Source organism: Gigantopelta aegis, chromosome 14 (genome assembly GCF_016097555.1).
Source record: "Gigantopelta aegis isolate Gae_Host chromosome 14, Gae_host_genome, whole genome shotgun sequence".
NCBI lineage: Eukaryota > Metazoa > Mollusca > Gastropoda > Neomphalida > Peltospiridae > Gigantopelta > Gigantopelta aegis.
Window position 1 is genome coordinate 53,011,557 of NC_054712.1, and position 19,349 is coordinate 53,030,905.

The 19,349-nt window shown below is 36.6% G+C and overlaps 1 protein-coding gene across 2 annotated transcripts in view; it reads left to right on the plus strand.

Moving 5' to 3' along the window:
• The first annotated feature begins 763 nt into the window (after window positions 1–763).
• LOC121388882 (core-binding factor subunit beta-like) overlaps window positions 764–19,349 on the plus strand; it is a 57,970-nt gene continuing 39,384 nt past the window's right edge. The window contains exons 1-4 of one of the 2 annotated variants that reach the window (XM_041520411.1): window positions 764–917; window positions 1,082–1,168; window positions 1,776–1,895; window positions 19,143–19,259. In XM_041520411.1, coding sequence (XP_041376345.1) covers window positions 780–917; window positions 1,082–1,168; window positions 1,776–1,895; window positions 19,143–19,259 — 462 coding nt within the window. In that variant the 5' untranslated portion in view covers window positions 764–779. The remainder of the gene's footprint in view (window positions 918–1,081; window positions 1,169–1,775; window positions 1,896–19,142; window positions 19,260–19,349) is intronic. The other variant, XM_041520410.1, reaches the window with a different exon arrangement.

Consider the following 19,349-nt stretch of genomic DNA (forward strand, 5'->3'; position numbering starts at 1 on the left):
AGTTTGTTATAATAACATATTTATTTTTCTGCTAAATTTTATTTTTCCTTGCTTGTTTATTTTATTATTTTGTTGAGCAGTAAATACGCTTTTATATCTTTATTATATTTTATTTACCCTTTTATCATGTTTGTTTCACTCTGTTTTGACATCGCTTTCATTCATAAAAGTCAATTAATTAATAGCAATGTTTATTTCATCAATATTTCATTTAACTTGGAAGTGTTTACTCAAACACTAAATTACCAGAGCGGTGGGATTTATATTTAGCACGTAAATCAATAAACTCGTATCAGTTTATTTTTTTCGCTGCTAAATTTATCTTCTGCAGTACGTGACCATTTTGTTGACAACCCTCCGCCACCGCTGTGTATGACTTCAACGGTAAATCAGCCGTAGTAGAACAGAAATCAATAACGTGTTGTTCTTTCTGGATACGCCAACTTCAATATTCTAGTAAGCCGTATTATTGAGAAACTAGGACACCGACTGCCTTATACGGATGATGAATAATTCATTACGGTGACCTACACTACCATATATGGGGTTGTCGTTGAATATTTATAAATATTTTTAGCATAAGAATGTACGAACCAACGACGAGATGTGACGTTTTGGATTCCGATGTCGAAAACTACCTTATAAGGGAATCGGCGAGCTTCGGGAATGTTCGGGGGTCACCTCTGTCATAATCGTTCAGCCAATCAGAAAAGTAGAGCACTGATAGACATGTCACGCTTATTGTTGTGTATTTGATGAATGAACAGAGTACGGAAAACATGTTGTCAGTTGTTCCGAACACGTTGTGTAGTAAAGTTAGGGAGAAGTTTACACTGAAGATGCCTAGAGTTGTGACGGACCAGAGAGGAAAGTTTGAAAATGATGAACTATTTAGAAAACTTAGTCGAGAATGTGAGGTTAGCAGTTTTATTTCACTTGATAACACCCGGAAGTGTTTTGCGTGTTTTTACTTATTAACCACCGTGGAGTAAGAAGTTGGAGTACTATTGGAAGTAAAAGTCTTCACGTGTTTCACAGTGGATATAACTTGTTCTGAGGTGTATTTTGTTTATGTTTTCAGGTGAGATATACTGGATTCAGGGACAGGCCCCAAGAAGAAAGGCAGCTAAGATTTCAAACGGAGTGTCGTGAGGGCCATGCCGATATAGTGAGTGGATATATACACACATACGCACTTAAAGCTCTTTTACCTCGATGAACGTATTTCTCGTTTAGTTCGGGCCAAACCCATTTTCCCCCGTGATTACTCATTCGAGTCCGTAGCACGCGGTGCCCTTTTCCCCGCGATAAATTACTTTAAATCTATTAGTTTTCTATCATATTTAAAGTTGTAAATGTCAAGTTTTACTAAAACTTCAAACGCGATAAGGGCAAAGTACGGATAAGATATTGTTGTTATCGCGTAACCCTGATAAGTTTTCACAAATAACCGTGTGCAGTTTCCTGGTTTAATGTAAAGTTAAAATCATGTAATAAAGAAAAATACGTTAAACTCTCTCGTTCTCTGTCTCTGTCTCTCTCTCTCTCTCTCTCTCTCTCTCTCTCTCTCTCTCTCTCTCTCTCTCTCTCTCTCTCTCTCTCTCTCTCACCCTCCTTTCGTCTATCTATATATTTCTCTCATGTTTTTTTTTCTTTGAATGTCCTTATATGAGATTTGTTATTTTGAGATTCTTTTCTATACTGTGTTTTCTATTCTATTCTGAAACCATTAGCTACTATAATAGTATTAATTACTCTATAACGACAATTTTCAGGCATTCGTGGGGACGGGTACTAATCTACAGCTTAGTTTTGCTTCTAACGCCTGGTCAGACAAACCCGAGGATAGGGTACCGACACAGGAGTTTGTAAACTTCGACATGGACCGGGGCAAGGTAAGATTTCAGTTTCATTTCTTGTCATTCATTTATAATCATATTATATAATCTTACATTGTTTATGTGTGGTTTTTTAAATATATTTTATATTGCTATTTTAGAGTGTGTATGGTTGTTTTAGAAATGTTTACAGCACATTAAATATATTTTACAAAATATACATAAAATACACAATTTTGTTTTTTTTATTGCTGTTTAGCATGTGTGCATGGTACTGTTTAGGAAATATCAATAATAGATAAAATATACAAAACATGTCCATAACACCCTTCGACAACAGTAACAGTGATATATTAAAACACGGTCTTTTTGTTGGTGGTGGTGGTGTCTGTGTTAACAAAGCAATACTCATTTTTTTGTAATTTAATATTTTAAATTGTGACGTCTCACGCACTATGTTACTGATACTGAACAGTGGGTTTATATTGTAACTTCTCAGCTAAAGATACATTTATGGCGTCATAGTATAATTCAATGTATTGCTGTTGTTTGTTAAAGTCTAAAACGTATTCCATTTTTTACTTTACTTTTTTACTGTACTCTCCCGATGACATAGGATAGAATATGCCCTTGATTACTTAAAAACATATTTATGTGACTCTCTCTCTCTCTTTCTCTCTCTCTCTCTCTCTCTCTCTCTCTCTCTCTCTCTCTCTCTCTCTCTCTCTGTCCTTTCTTCATTTCTCTCTCTATCTCTGTATTTTCTTTATCACTCTGTCCTTTCTTTCTCTCTGTCCTCTCTCTCTCTCTCTCTCTCTCTCTCTCTCTCTCTCTCTCTCTCTCTCTCTCTCTCTCTCTCTCTCTCTCTCTGAGACTGCGTTGACATCATCCTCTTTTGGCTGAATAATAACTCTTTTATGAGGAAATAATTGTTACCATTGTTACGTTTGCAGTTGCATTACTTCCTTGAATGTCAAAATGTAGTTCCCCTAACGTATTATATGTACATGTTACTGAAAACTGTAAAATCGGTAGAATGTCAAATGTTTTAAGTAGCAATATATTATCACACATAACATACACTAGATGAGCAGGAAATCAAACTAACTGATGAATAAATATATTGAGTACATACACATATGCGTACGTACGTATGTACATACATACATACATGTATACAGTGACGCTGTACGGTTATTTTGAGAAAAAGTAATATAAATATAAATAAATAAATAAAATATATGTGAAATAAATAGTAACGCTTGGCGTGTATTAGGGCAAACACAAGCACACACGCATGATGTACGCACGCAGGTGTGTACGTACGCACGCACGCACGCACGCACACACACACACACACACACACACACACACACATACATACATATATTTGGAAAAGAACATACTAAGACTGTTCCTAGTAAAATGTATATTTTTCTACCTCATACCTTTTTTAAAGTTCCTGTTTTTTGCGTTTTTAATTTTTATATACATTACTTAGCCATTACTTAGCCATTACTTAGCTAAACGTTACAAGAAGTTAAACGTCTAGTCTGTTTTAGTGTTTTCGTTACATAATATGATGTATGTTCGTCCGTGACATGAAAGTTAAATGATATATAATATCCGATGACAGACGATGGAATTATCTGAGGAAATAAGACTAAAAAGTAACCTTCTCGTGCAGAAGAATTAGTTTTCGCTTATAATAGATAGATAGATAAATAAATAAATAATATATTATTTAGTCTTGGAATAAATGATAATGTATGATTTATGTATGTTTAAAAACGTTTAATGTAACTCAATATGAAGAGATACTTGTTTGTTTTGTTTAACGACACCACTAGAGCACATTGATTGATTAATCATCGGCTAATGGATGTTAGATATTCGATAATTCTGACAGTCTTAGGGAAAACCCGCTACATTTTTCAGCAGTTGTCTTACATGCATCAAGAGAAACATGCATATATAAATGTAAATTAGTGTTGTTTTCTTAACGTCTATCTGTTTTAAATAATACATGCTACTTTCACTAATTAGCGTGTTAAAATGGTTATTTGATCGATTTTGACGGTCGATATTTTAAAATATAATCATTAACTTCAATTGGTAATGTGTTGAATACCGCACACTGTTTACACGCGGGACGTTTAGTTTAGAAATGCAAATAATATACATAAACTGAGTCGTCATATAGATTAGCTTGCGAAGTTCGTTGATGTAAAGGTTTTTCTTCATTATATATAGGAGGTTATTTTCTTCCGTCTTTGACTTTTAAACTGAAGTCGAAGTTAATTATTATTTATTTATTTATTTATTTATTACTGTAGCTTAACGGCAAAATTTAAAGTGACACAGATGCAATTTGTAATGATAATAATACTCATAACTTTTTCCCTTTCTTTTAAAACTTTGAGAAAGAGGTATTTTAAAAATAAAGTTGATAGGATAATCTAGAAGTTTATTTGGATTTTTTTAAATCAAATTATATGTACATGTTAATGGATACTAAGACTGTTTATTAAGCTAAACTGTAAAATCAGTTAAACGCAATGGGCAGATGGACGTACGCTTTATAGAGGTTACCTATGTATCAGTTTGCAATGTCTCTCTGCACAGGAGCATCTTTTTAACAATTCGGGAGCTGGCAGTAGTACTGGGTTATTTGTTGTAGGATGTTGTTGTTTATCTAAGTGATTGTGCAATTGACCCTGGACATTAAGCCCTGGGCAAAGCTGTAAGCGCCATGCCGATCCCTGATTTTTCACGGCATTGTCGCATTTCATTGTTTGTCATAAAGCCAGCACGCGTATAGGGTCGGCTAGAGAAGATTGCCAGAGAGGTGCGTCTAATTTGCAGTTTAGTAACTTCTGTAATAAAAAATAGTTTTAGAGGTAACACACGTGTTTGTGGAATGTCAGGACATTTCAGTTATACTTAAGGTTGTTTTTTTTCTCTTTTTTTTCGGGGGTGTTGGTTTTTTTAGCGTGGTTGTCACAAGTAATTAAAGTCTTGGCTGGTGGTGGTGGTAGGAGGGTGGAGTGGACTGTCTTTTGCAACATTTACGGGCTGGTCCTATGCTCTTTTAACGTGCCCATATACTATTTAAGGTTCAGGCACGTCCACCCCAAGCCCGGTCTCTGTTGTCAACTGTTAGATGTTTTGGGGTTGTTTTTGTTGTTTGACTTTGTTTGTTTTTGTTTTGTTTGTTTTTTCTTTGTTTTTTGTTTGTTGGGGGTTTTTTTCCTCTTTTTTTTTGGGGGGGGGGGGGGGGTGAGTTATGTAAATATTTTTTTTACAATATTTTTTTTTTTTTTTTTTTTTTCGTTTTCTTTTCTTTTTTCGTTTTTAATTCATTTTACTTTACTGTATTTTACTAAATATATTACTTGACACTGAGGATCGTTTTCTATGTGCAAGATTTCTGGCGCGACGATGGCTCGTGTGAAATCACAGTTATGATTGATAACCATAAAAATAAAATGACTCCTTGATGCATCGGTTTTCCTCATTCCGCACTGTACGGGCACACAATGCCAAAATCGTAGCACATGGAAAAATACTATAAATAAATAAATAAATAAATTTTTGAAAACCCCCAAAAGCTGTAATAACCGAAACTATTTTATACTGCCTAAAAAGCCAGGACCAATGCCTTTAACACTGCCATAGTTTTTAAACCAAGTCTCGCCAATTTAATACAGGAGATATATTTTTGTTGTTGTTTGCATTTTCTTTGCGTCTTTCAAGACACAAGTCCGATTAAAACAGGGGCATGCGTGTGTTGTTCTGTCCGGATTTAGGCTTAAACTATTTGTTAAATACTTCCGCGGTTAGATTTTACGCAAACTGAGTTAGTAATAAGCTACCGACCCCACAACAATGCTTACATGCATTATGTAAATTGCTGTGCACGTGGTATCGCCAACTTTGTCAAATTTGCACGTTGTAAATCGGCTTTAAGGTAAACAAAGCGAAATTAGCATAATTATTGGGATGTGAAACCACTTTGACCTGACATAAATATTATGGGTACCATGATATATACAGTATGCATGCATTATAATTTTATTTATGGTTAAACAATATATACTATAAATTGTTCAACATGAATAAAGTTATAATATCATAGTTTACAAAGTCCGATATTGAGTAGTAGTAGTAGTAGTAGTAGTAGTAGAGAAATGGAAAAATCACGGAGAAATTTAGAGGCTACGCTTAACGACCTCTTAAAGTCATCAAAAACAAGTTCAGAAACTCATAATTTTTGCATGAACCATCATGTATCCATACTTTTTCAACAACATTTAGTCCTATATTAATTTATAATTAGTATTTTTGATTATTTATAACACCAAAATAATTACTGAATGAACATCACTGAGTGTGAATGTGGATTAATATGATACGTATAGTTTAAAGCTGCAGTCATATCCCTCGAGTTTCATGTTTGTCTGTTTCAACCATCTTAAAACATCGTTTTCTAATGCAAAATACAAATACAAGTGCCAAATTTAATAAACTCATGTGTATTGATACGACAAACATGTCTTCCGTCATGGTTTGTAATACATGGTTATCAGAGGTGGATCTAGGGGGCACCCAGGTGGCCACCCCCCCCCCCCCCCGTAAATTTTGCGACAATTATAATTTTATTATATATTAATTTTCAGTTTTTTACGACCCCCCAAAAAACAACAACAACAAAAACGACCCCCTAAGTTCGCTTGGCATTCCACCTCATGTCATATATACATATATATTGCTTTGAGTGGGGTGGAAGTGTCAAACCCGAACCCTCCCCCATGCAGACACACTTGTTATCACTGGAAGTAAATCCGTATTGATGTTTTGTTTTACACATTCGTGAGATTGCAGCTTTAGTATAATTATTTTATTCAGTACTCATTAATCACTTCTGGTTGAGTTGGGGTTTTTACCTGACAGCTTACGCCAAGGGTTAAGTATACACCACATGTGCGTGACACTGTGTGAAACGCGAAATTTGCTCGACCGTCTCATTTTTCATTCCTTTTCACCCTTTAATGAATGTTCTTGAAACGTTTTTATTGCGTAGTCATGTCCTCATAAACATGTGTATGTTTCCTGAGACGAAATATATTGTTATCATAATCGCTGGATTCACACTTGGTGACTTTGATGGCCTCAAGTTACGTACCTTGCTCTGGCTTTCATAAAGGTGTGTTCGCAGAGTGTGTTTAACGGTTTGTAACAATGCCACGACTGACTGTATTTTGAGAAAGAAAAAAAAAACGCCAATAAATCCAAACATTTTGAGTTACAGATGTACTTTTCAAGTTGTCATGGATTTGAAACGATTAAAACATGATCTTTTTTGTACAAAAAAAAAAAAAATTATTTTAAACAAATTGCTTGCTTTAATAGTCACCACAAGTCTTTATCCACCTTTAACATTATTGTCGTCATACATACGTAAATTGATACGTTATTAAAGCGGACACAACCTAAATAAAATAGGCGCAGTTCTTGTTGTATGATGCTACTGGCAAATGGTTATAAATTTCGTTATTTAAATCTATTATTTTTAATATATATAGTTAGCGTAGGCTAGGACTATACATTGTTTTAATGATTATGTCTAACAGAAAATGGAACACATGTAAACGAAATCGAAGAATGTAAGACAAACCTTCACAAAAGACAAATAGAAATCGAAGAATACAAGAAAATACAAGAAACTAGAAAAGAAAACTGATCAAGTCTGAAATTAGATTTCTCAATTTCAGCAGATCTGTACACAGAACTGGCCTCAGATTACAGTTATCTTCCCATTTGGTTGTCCAAAATCCGGAAGTTTCACCGCGCAAGTAGTCTGCTGTTTGACTGTGATTATTTCATGGCAGACAGCTATGAAGTGGCAACTGTTTGACTGAAGTGACAGGGGATAGCATGTAGTTTGTAAACATGTGTAACTTGTTGACATTGAAGACTTGTTTGTGGTAATTCCGGCCCATGCAAAAGTAGTGCTTTTTCTGTAAAATGGGTGTACTCCGGCCTGGTTTAGAGGGTGTGTCTGTTTAAACCAATATGCTGGGAGAAAGAGCTGGACAACAGGGGTTGTCCTTTTCAGGGTATGTGTCCCCCATGCAGGCAAAGGTACATACAAAACTTCACGGGCCTGCTGATATTAATAAAAATGTTATAGCCACTAAGGCTATATAGAAACATATAGCGAAATTAATTGTGGTCTGAGGCCAACTGTGTTTGGTACCGCATGTGTATATACTTTTAACGTCTCCGTTATTGAATCTCTATTAATAAGTGTACAAAACCTATAGCGAACTGGGTATGCTCAGTTTGTAACAACCATTTGTCTAGATAGCTTAACAAAATTAATCTCAGTACTTTTGTAACTGTTGTTAGTGGTAAAGGATGGAAATATAAAGGGTGAAATATATAGTATAATTCTGGATGCACAGTAACATTCTGCTAGTGATATTATATGCAGCTTTCAATCACCGTGTCTTAGGTCTATCGTTTCTCTTCACAATTATTTTGTCCGTTATAAATGCCATTCGTATATAATATCATTTTTATATTTTAGTTATTTTCTTTCGTGTCATCCATTAAATTGGTAAATAATCAGAACCTATACAAATGAGTATCTTAAATCTGTAACTCGCCGCACCATATTAAAGCGCCGTTTACTGATAAAAAATACAAACACATCTTCAGTTTTAATTAACTCCTGTGTGCCTCAATCAACGATTACCGATAAGTGCCTTCATACGTTTGTCGCTGTTTTAATACATCCAGTATGATACTTAACCCCTGAAATGAAAAAAAAAATTACCGCAAAAAACCCCCCAACAAAACAAAACAAAACATGCTGTAAAAAAGGATATAAACCACGGCAAAAAAAGTGCAAAGAAGAATTTAAAAAAAAAAAAAAAAAAATCCGCGGCAATCCCCACGGCATTGTCGACTGCCGCGGACGACTGCAGTATGTAGCACAAAACAGCGGGAAAATGTTAAAATAGAGAATAATACATTTTTATGTGATCAAAAGTAAAGATTATAACTTCTTTTTTATATCGAAGAATGGCGTGTGACGATAAGAAAAATTAATGTTAATGGTCTATTCTAAATGGTTGCATTAATTTTTATTTTACTTTTAAATATACTCGAGATTGCTACTTTAACTCCAGCTAACGGCACTATTATGCTGTGGTTGTGACTTCCCGAGGTATGAAACGTTTTGTGGTTTTCTACCTGCCAGGTGTGCACGTCGTGTTTAATCCGGCGAAATGCGCCTAAACTCTGCAGGTCACGACATCTTACACAGACAGTATTTTTGGAAATGCTTCACTTGAAGAGATTTGTTCGTTTGCCTTCATCGGCAACTTCGTGCTCGGTGTCTTTCGCTCCCAGGTGTGTAAAAGTCGAAGAAGTGCACGCTGCATTAGCAACTATTAACGCCCTCCCGTTTGTTGCGGAGAGTGGCGAAATACGGATATTTTCGCGTTAAGTAGCGCAAACAAATTGGGAGTCTTTAAACGACATTTTTAAAAGAATCTGTTTTTCCTTTCCTTAATTTTCCGTCTGCCAAAGATTTGTTATTTCCATATTGAAAAATTAACAAAACTTATTGTAGTGTTTCCCTTTTCCAAATTATTACTGAAAAACAATTTTAATCACATTCGTAGGAATAATTGACCCAAGATACGCCGGCGCGTGTGTAGGAATTTAGGCGGGGGTTGGGGGTGGGGGTATAGACTGTGGCGAACGGAATTTTATGGAGAGGGGGAGGTCGAGTCATGCTCCCAGGAAAATACTTTTTAAAAAAAGAAAGAATATTCGCTTTAGACACCGACCCTCCCCCCCCCCCCCCCCCCCCCCCACCGAACACTCGCCTGCTATGTAAAGAAAGTTTTTAAACATTTAAAAGAAAAATGCTTTAAAACCGTCGTTGTAAGATTATGTATATTTGCATGTTCGTACACACTCATTGTCGAAAACAAGTTGTAAAAGTGAAATTTTTGTGGTTTCACATAGAAATATCCCACGGGTGTGGAAATCGTTTTAAAGATTAACAGCTCCATGGTAAATTTTAGTTAGAAAAGATGTAATTAGATTTCTTTTAAACCTGAGGGATTTTGGGTTTTTTGTAGTTGTGAATATATAAAGAATAAAATAGGCTACATTCGTTTTTATGTTTAAAAACGTATGCAACTTTAAGTAAGTAAATATTTTAATGTACCACAAGAGTTTTGAACACGCCTATCCCGAGTCCGGTCTCTGATATATCTAACTTTAAAACTTTCTTTAATTCTAACGGACTTGAATGAAGTATATTCCTAAACAAAAGGTAACTGATATTAAACAACTAAACGCGCACGCAAGCACGCAAACACGCACGCACACACACACAATTATGTATATTGTATACATATGTATATTTTTTTGTTTATACCTATACTAGTTTCTAGTTTTATGGTACATATAATAAGTTTCAATTTGTGACTACTACATGGAGACATTCGCTGAAAGAAACGTTAAAACATGATCTAAAAACACAACAAAAAATACATTTGAAAGCGTTTTTGGCGGTGTAGTTTTTGCGGTTTGTCGACCAGGTGTGGTTTATCTCAACTATGCATCCCAGTGTTATCCGTCAAAGAGTTCGCGCGACTCCGCCACTGTTCACACACAGTCACCTGTGCACACACCGCTCTGCTAGTCGCAGGAATCTCGCAGACTTGACGTCGTCGTCTCAGATGTGGTCGCAGTCACCCGATAATCACGACGTGCACGCGAACTGATTAACAGTGTCGTAGTTTTTTAAGTTTAATTTTATTTTTATTTTTGTTGCTCAGTTTCATTGCAATGAATGAATGAATGTTTAACGACACCCCAGAACGAAAAATACATCGGCTATTGGGTGTCAAACTATGGTAATGCAAACAAATAAAGTGATGATCAACATCAATATAAAAATTCAAGATTTAAATAAAAACAGTGTAAAGAATTGTGCAAAAATACAAATATCACAGACTTTTACTCAAAATTTCAATTGTATCTCGAAAGAAAACAAGGGGATTTGTGCTGTATTGGCCATTCTCAAAGAGAATGTTACACCCTGCACCACGGTGAGGTTACAGCACGCGCAGGGGGTTTCATTGCAATTTGGATTCCGATATTATACTAAACACCAAATAAAACGCGAATGTAATGTTTAGCTATAACACAGGATTGAACCCCCTCGGGGGACTCGTTCTCTAATTGTTTTCCCTCCCGTCCCAACCACAGAAATGAGTATTTGTAATCGAGTGTTCGAAATAAGCACTTGACTGTTTGTCCTGACAAGTGAAAAACTATTCCGACAAACAAAATGCACCTTGGTGCTTGTCCTGTGGACAAGTGAAAATGTTCAATGCAGTTTCATTTTAAGCAATCAAAAACATCATTCTGGTACTTGAATAAAACAAACCATTTATTTGGACAAGTGAAAATAGAAGTAGATTTCTAGATTTATTTGTTCGTTGGACTAGTAAAACATTCTGCTTATTTCTATCACTGTAATCAAGTAAACCTGTTCTACTGATTTTCGGGTTTTGTTTTTTGTTTTTTTGTGTTCATTATATTTATAACTTACGACTATTCATAAATGCATCTTTTTTCATTTTCATAAATGTTTTTTTATAATTACGAATTTTGATAGTCGAATAACGGAACTATTTTAAATGTTTCAAAATCGTATCGTTGCACATGCCTTTTCTTGTCTGTATCATTTGGTAACTACGACAGTCTTAGAGAGGAAACCCGGTAATTTTTTTTACATTAGTAGCAAGGGATCTTTTATATACAGACAGGAAAGCACATACCACGGCCTTTGACCAGTTATGCTGCACTGGTTGGAACGAAAAAAAACCTAATTATTTGAATGGATCCACCGATGTAGTTCCATCCTGCAACGTAAGCACCTCAGGCGAGAACTCAATCGACTGAGCTAAATTCCGCCCCTGTAAAATTATATATACATGTGTACAAAATCACTTCCTTTTGGCTGAGTTACTGCAATATTCTTTAGACGCCGTCTTGCATGGGCGGATCCAAGGGGGGGGGGGGACCAGGGGGACGCGTCCCCCAAAAAAATTGTTCAAGTGCCCTCAAAATGTCCAAGTGCCCTTTTTGTTTGTAGAATTTTTTTTTTTTTAAGTAAACAATAATTATATTGTAGATAAATGAAATCAAGATTTTCGTGTACATGCGCAAGCTTGCAGATATGTGTCTGTGTTATTGAGTCTCAATGGGGCCCCATTGAGGTTCTAACGCGAGTGACGCCAATTTACTTCATTATTGCTAGTATATTATGACGTAGAACTGTAGGAATTCATATTAATTGTAAATATCAAAACTTGTAGTAAGGTGCCCTTTTGACGAGTCAATGTGCCCTTCTTTTTTGGTCCCCCCCCCTAAAAATATTTCCTGGATCCGCCCATGTCTTGTATACAGACGTATGATTTTGAACAGTTCTTGGTGTGATTCTCATACCAGACAAGCTAATGCTGAAACAAAGGCCGCCATTTTATATTCAGAAGTTCAAGTATGTTTTTGAAAAATTCTCGATTTTTAGTCTCATACCACACAAGCTAATGCTGTAACAAAGTCTGAGCTATGAACTATTCTGTCTGTGGAATAGTGCATATAAAAGGCTCCTTGCTGCTATTTAATCGAAAACAGTAACCCATGAAAATGCGGAAGCGGGTTTCCTCTCTAATTATCTCTGTAGTCCTTAAGCATAGGTCCGTCGCCATGTAACCGCAATTAAAATGTCTACACCCCCCCCCCCCCCCATCCCGAGTCAGGCCACCGATCTTATCGGAGGTCGGACTCTGAATGGGCGTGTTCGAAACCCTAGTGGTATATGAGCACGTTAAAGTAGTTATCTATCTATCTATTAAAATGTGTTGAGTGTGTCGTTTAATAAAACAGTTCTTGGTCTCTGGGTGTTGAATGCGTTTAACTACTCTGTTTGAAGCTTACACCTTTGCGTGTGTGCGATTGTGGATCCATCAAAGGGGAACATATTTGTCACTCGTGTTCTAAATTTAAATCCTTAAAAGAGGAAAAAGTCAACATAAAATAACGGAACCGGACTTAATGTCATCAAGAAACAAACATTTGCGGGTAGTTTTTCGCTCTTGGCATGTCATCGTGTGTGTACCAGTTGCATCTGTGGCTTGGAACTGCGGGGAATGTGCTGTTTGTTGTTGACACATTAGAGTGTATTTTGGCTAATTATTGCACGACTGGGTTGGCATCACTTCAATGAGCTAAGCACATGATTATTCTGTTTTTCTTTCTTGTTGTGAGTCTTTTAATCCGTTTTACCACTCGCCACCATGCACAAAATAACAAGAAATTTAAAATAACCTTTTAAAAACCACAGGAAAAACCCCAATCATATAGAACATAATAACTGTTTTTATACCTTTTCTTTTATTAATTCTCCCAGTCAGCTTATTTTGTGATGTTAATCCTTTTAACTCTATAGTTTTTCATTTGAACTGTTTTTATACTCCTGGTTTTAAATGCTGCGCTCCAGGTTTTATGTTTAGTTAGGCCTCACGATTTCAACATTTAGTTAACGAAACATTGAAACTTTTATCTCGTGGTTTTAAAGGGACATTCCTGAGTTTGCTGCATTGTAAGATGCTTCTGACTAATAAAATATTTCTACGATTAAACTTACAAATTAAATGTATTTTCTTGTTTAGAATATCAGTGTCTGTATATTCAATGTATTTTAGGAAATATAATAAAATTTAACCTAGTACAAATATTAGAATGATCAGAAACACTTTTAATATACAGCCACTGTTTTGTTAATAATAATTATTATTCAAACTTTAAGTTGTGAAATATAAAGAAGGCAAGAATATATGATTTTATATCAGTGTGGGGCTATTTTCAGTTCTCAGAAGGCAGTGTCAGTACATTCATTTACCAATCTTCAATATCAGACCATATCTGTTTGAGTTATTACACCATTTTTGAAAACAATGTTTGCATGGGCTTTACCAAGGCTTTTTGAAATGGGCTCGTTTCTTTAATAAACTAGTAAAGTGTATGGATCATTTTAAATTATTTTTTTAAAACTAATAACTGCAAAAAACCCACAAAACAACAACAACAAAAAACACATCGCCGAAAAGGGGTTAGCTTCGTACTCTGAACGAACGCCCGGTGACGTAGCATACTTTTTATTATTATTAATTTTTTTTTATGTTGTCGTTTTGGGTTTTTTTGTTGTTGTTTTTGTTGTTGTTGTTTTAACTGCTGTTATTATTTTTCTTATTACTATTTTTTTAATTATTATTATTAATTTTTTTTTGATGGGGTACTTATTAACTTTCTCTTACTCTATATAATAATATTACAACTGTCGGAGGTTTATTCTGCGCACGTTTAATATCAAACACGTGTTAGATTTAGGATATACACCTACATGCCGCCACCGTTTTAGGAAGGAGTGACTGTATATTTATTTGTGCATGGTATACCACATAGCATACGCATTCATCACCTGGCCTATCCTAATTTTTTTTTTATTTATTATTAACACGTGCAAATTACAATATACAAAAACAATGAATAAAGCAGTTCATCCAGTAAAGTTTTTTGTTTTGTTGGGGTTTTTAAAACTAAAAGTGACGAATTTATGAATATGAAATAAGGTAACATCATGACTACACCATATCCTATACAAAGGGTAATGTCAGTTGTGGGGGTTGAGGGTGGGTAATCCGTAAGGGGGTGGGGGAGTTGATTGTAGGCGCAAATGCTTTAGTGATGACCAGGTGGGCTAAGGTGATGGACACCTTTTACCAAACTGTTCTGTAAAGGCACTGACCTTAATTATTAGTTAATTAGGCAGAGCTAAAATATCTTTGACTATCGCGACAAAACCACAAATTAGGATACATATACCAGCATCTTACAATTATGAATTTTGGTAGGCCTTGTAAGATGTCATATTTATTCGCTTTTCAACTAGTTTGCGTGTGTGTGTGTGTGTGTGGGGGGGGGGGGTGCCCGCCCCCTTTCCCTGTTTTTCTTTGTAATAACCCAAATTCATTTTATTTATAACAAGAAAGGTACATACCCCGGAAGTTAGGGTTAGCAACTTTATAAAGAAAATAGCTTAAACTGATGTCATCAGGCTATATTTGTGTGATTCAGTGTAGTGATGTATCATCATATGGATCCAGGCGAACAGTGTGGGTTGAACTGCAACTGAAAGTTTACATGGACTCTATAATGATAATGGTACAACTAGCGTAGGCAGTTCGTTGTGGCATATATCATTATTATAAATGTTTATTTCGATGTAGCTGATTCAGCAGAAAGTAGCAGCGTAGTTTTAACCTTCGGAATAAGGTGTGTGTGTGTGGGGGGGGGGGGGGGGTCAAATAAAGTAGGTTAACGTAACTGTAATTCGTATAGGTACGGAGAAACGCTTGAACTTATAACCCGACGACGTGCGTGCGAGTCTTTTTGACCAGCTGGTCACATGACTCATCGTGAATCGGTCATGTGACCCTATAGATAGATTTTGCGGAGAAATGTACAACCCCCGCCCACGCGTTGTGTGAAATCTGGGTCAAAATCTCTCTCTCGGTCAATGGATCCCACTCGTGGCTTTACGTAGTGACCTTGATCCGACCAAACCCAGAATGACACAACGAGGAAGGGCCTTGCCGGTGGTGGTTTCTCCGACTGCCAGGTCCAGTGCGGGGGTCGAATGACTGCACACTTTGGCTCGGACAAGCCAGGAATCTTCGTAAGCCGCCAGGAATGTGTAGGGATGGTGGCAACACATGGTAAATCTGTCGCCAGGTCACAACTCAAAGAGCGGTTTTTGCCTACATGTTTTTTAGTTGTGGTTGTTGAGTGCGGTTGGTTTGAAGTGCTGAGACGGCTTCCATTCACGCCTCGTCGGCTTGTTTACTAGACCGATATATATCTTCCCTGAAACCTTTTTTGTTGTGTTGTATGTCTGTTGTTAGTTTGACACATAGCCATTAATTTACAGGATTAAGACATGTTCTAGAACTGTTATCAGAGAGTGGAAGGGGGTGGGTAGCTCAGTCGGTGGAGAGCTCGCTTAAGGTGCTTGCGTCAGGATCGAACCACCTCGGTGGATCCATTCAACTGATTGGGGTGGGTTTTTTCACGTTCCAAGCAGTACACAAACAACTGGTCAAAGGCTGTGGTATGTGCATTCCTGTGTGAGTGTGTGTGTGTGTGTGAAAGTGCATATAAACGATCTCTTGCTACTAATGGAAAAATGTGGTGGGTTTCCCCTGATGACTATGAGTCTGATCGATTACCAATCCAACAGCCGATGATTAATAAATCAATGTGCTCTAGTAGTGTTGTAAAAGAAATTATTTTTTGTTTAACTTAGATGAGGGGGTGGGGGGGGGGTGTCTGGGTTGTAACTAGAGGAGGCAAATGGGACAGCAGCTACTCCCTCAAAAGGAGTGAGGGAGCACATTCGGGGGGGGGGGGGGGGGGTTGGGAGGGCACAAGCCAGATTATTATTATTTATATGGAGTAGAAAAACAAGTACATTTCCATCCTCAAGTGGTGGGGAAGGGGGTGGGTAGTGAACAGCCTCCACCCCCCCCCCCCCAGTTCATAGGGGCTTGCTAATGATATAGGCCTGTGAATATGGGTAGTGGAAGATGCCAGCAATAGGGGTGGGGAGGTATGTTTTAATTTGCTTCTCAACTAAAAAAAGGTGGTGGGGGGGATCAGGCATATTCTTTAAAGTTGGCCGCCGTTGTTCCCTGGTTTTTACCCCAATGAGAAAAAGAGGCCCTTTTAGTTTAGAAGTGCTGCTGACCGGAAAATAGGCTAAATTGCATCAAAGAGGGGACATTTTTTCAGTTTTGACTATCTTATTGAAAACTCAATTAATTTAATTTAAAATACATTTGGAATGTCAATGTAGTACAGAACTGTTATAGAAATGTGTTACAGTTTGGTAACTTGAAGGTAACACAAATATAATTTATATAACCAAACAATCAGTTACCTAGGTAAATCATGTGCACCAAGTTCCTGTTAACAAAAATGTTGAAATATTGTAGGTTGGGGGGGGGGGGGGATGAAGTTCTGTTAGCAGAGCGTTCGCCAGAGGTGCTTGCATCGTAGAATCAAAACACTACGGTAGACCCATTCTTTAATTGTTTTGTTCTTTTTCATCCAAACCAGTGCCCCATGTGTTGTGATGTCTGGGAAAGTGCATATAAAAGATCCCTTGCAGCAAATGGAAAAATGTAGTGGGTTTCCTCTGAGATTGAGTAAAAACATTTAATAAATTTCTAATCAATGTGTTCTAGTGATGTTGTTAAACTTTGAAATATTGTCCAAGCATGCCCATCACACAAACCACACTGTGCCTGTAACACCATCATATCTCAAACAGGAGGTCTCATGTAGGTCCCATCACAAGGAATTTGCACCCCCTCCTCCATTAAAAATACTGCGTGTGGGCCAGTTACCATATATCTTCGCCTTTAAGTCAGTCCTGGCTATAAGTCAAGTCCCTAATTTCAAGCCCTGAAAGTGAATAAGTAGATTTCTTTTATTGATCTATTTATAAGTTGACTGGTATACCGATATTAAAGTATTTCTTATTTTCAGCAAATGAAAATCATGAATGGCTTGTACGATACATGTATGTGTGAGAAAAACTAAAATTTATTATTTTTGAAACTTTGGTTTGAGACAAGTGCAATTTTCCACTCCTCAATATTTTAAGGAGTGCGTTTTTTTTACATTCCTGGGTTCTTTTACCAGCCTCGGTGGCATCGTGGCAGGCCATCGGTCTACAGGCTGGTAGGTACTGGGTTCAGATCCCAGTCGAGGCATGGGATTTTTAATCCAGATACCGACTCCAAACCCTGAGTGAGTGCTCCGCAAGGCTTAATGGGTAGGTGTAAACCACTTGCACCGACCAGTGATCCATAACTGGTTCAACAAAGGCCATGGTTTGTGCTATCCTGCCTGTGGGAAGCGCAAATAAAAGATCCCTTGTTGCTAATCGGAAGAGTAGCCCATGTAGTGGCGACAGCGGGTTTCCTCTCCAAATCTGTGTGGTCCTTAAGCATATGTCTGATGCCATATAACCGTAAATAAAATGTGTTGAGTGCATTTTTAAATAAAACATTTCTTTCTTTCTTTTCCTGGGTTCTTTTTTTTCTCTCTCTCTCTCTAAACAAACTTTGCAGTCTCTCTGTTCCCTTCGTCTAGGGACAAAATAATTTATCACACATAAAAACACAATTACACCTATTCTCTTGCATTGACTTTAATTTACAAGACTTTGGTGCCATCATAAGTTCAAGCCATGTTTTTGTTAAGTAGATCTTACATTGTGATTCCAGGCTTGTTGCAGGTGCATCTGAAGTCCACTTGTTCTTATTAATTTTGTTGATTATATATATAATCTTATTCAACTACCCGTCCATCATTTTTTTCCGAGACTTTTGTTTGCAATGCTTGAAGATATTGAGATGGAATTTTGTATATAACTTTATCATGTACTGTTACAGACCATGTTTAACTTGCATGGTGATTTGTCATTTTTTACAGAGTTATGGCCCTTGAATTAGGAGATACAAAAATTTGTTGGGCCAGGTAAGCGACATGTATTGCTTTAGCAGTACTCTCAGAATGCTTGCTATTAAGTAGACTTTACATTGTGCTTTCTTGCTTGTTAGAGGTACATCTAAAGTTTACTGATTCTTAATTCATTTTATTTATCCACATAGTTCAAGATATTCAGGGAAATATAACCAGTATGACCCACGTGTGTCATAATGTTTTCACATGCACAACAAGTGACGTCATTTTATGAAGCAATGTCATAACTTAATGCGGCTTCCACAGTGTAAACGCTTATCAAAATGACATCGTTTCGTCATTTCGTTTTAGTAACCTTTAAAACGTTCTGACATGGTCCTAGTTTGTTATTAGTGAAAATATTATTTTGGATAATGTGGATTATAGAGAAATTATTACACTTGTGTGTGAATCGTACTGATTTTACAAAACTCGTGTCAGGATTCATGTATTATCCTCGTTCTCGTTAGAGTAATACAGTAATCTTGACACTCGTTTCGTAAAATCAGTACAACACACAAGCTTGTATAATAATCTCTATTTATAGAGTATATATATGTTTTCAAAATGATGATTGATTTAAGTAGATTTTACATTGTGCCTCCTTACTTGTTGCAGGTAAATCTGAAGTCACAGTTTATAATGAATGGCGTGTGTGTGGTTTGGCGGGGATGGATAGATCTACATAGGTTGGATGGAGTCGGGTCCTTACAGTTTGACGAAGACAGAGCTGAGGTGAGAGTCATTACTTATTAAACAGGGATTGAAATGTGCTTTATGAACACCATCCCCTGCAGAGTTAGATGGAGTTAACTAGGGTTAGGG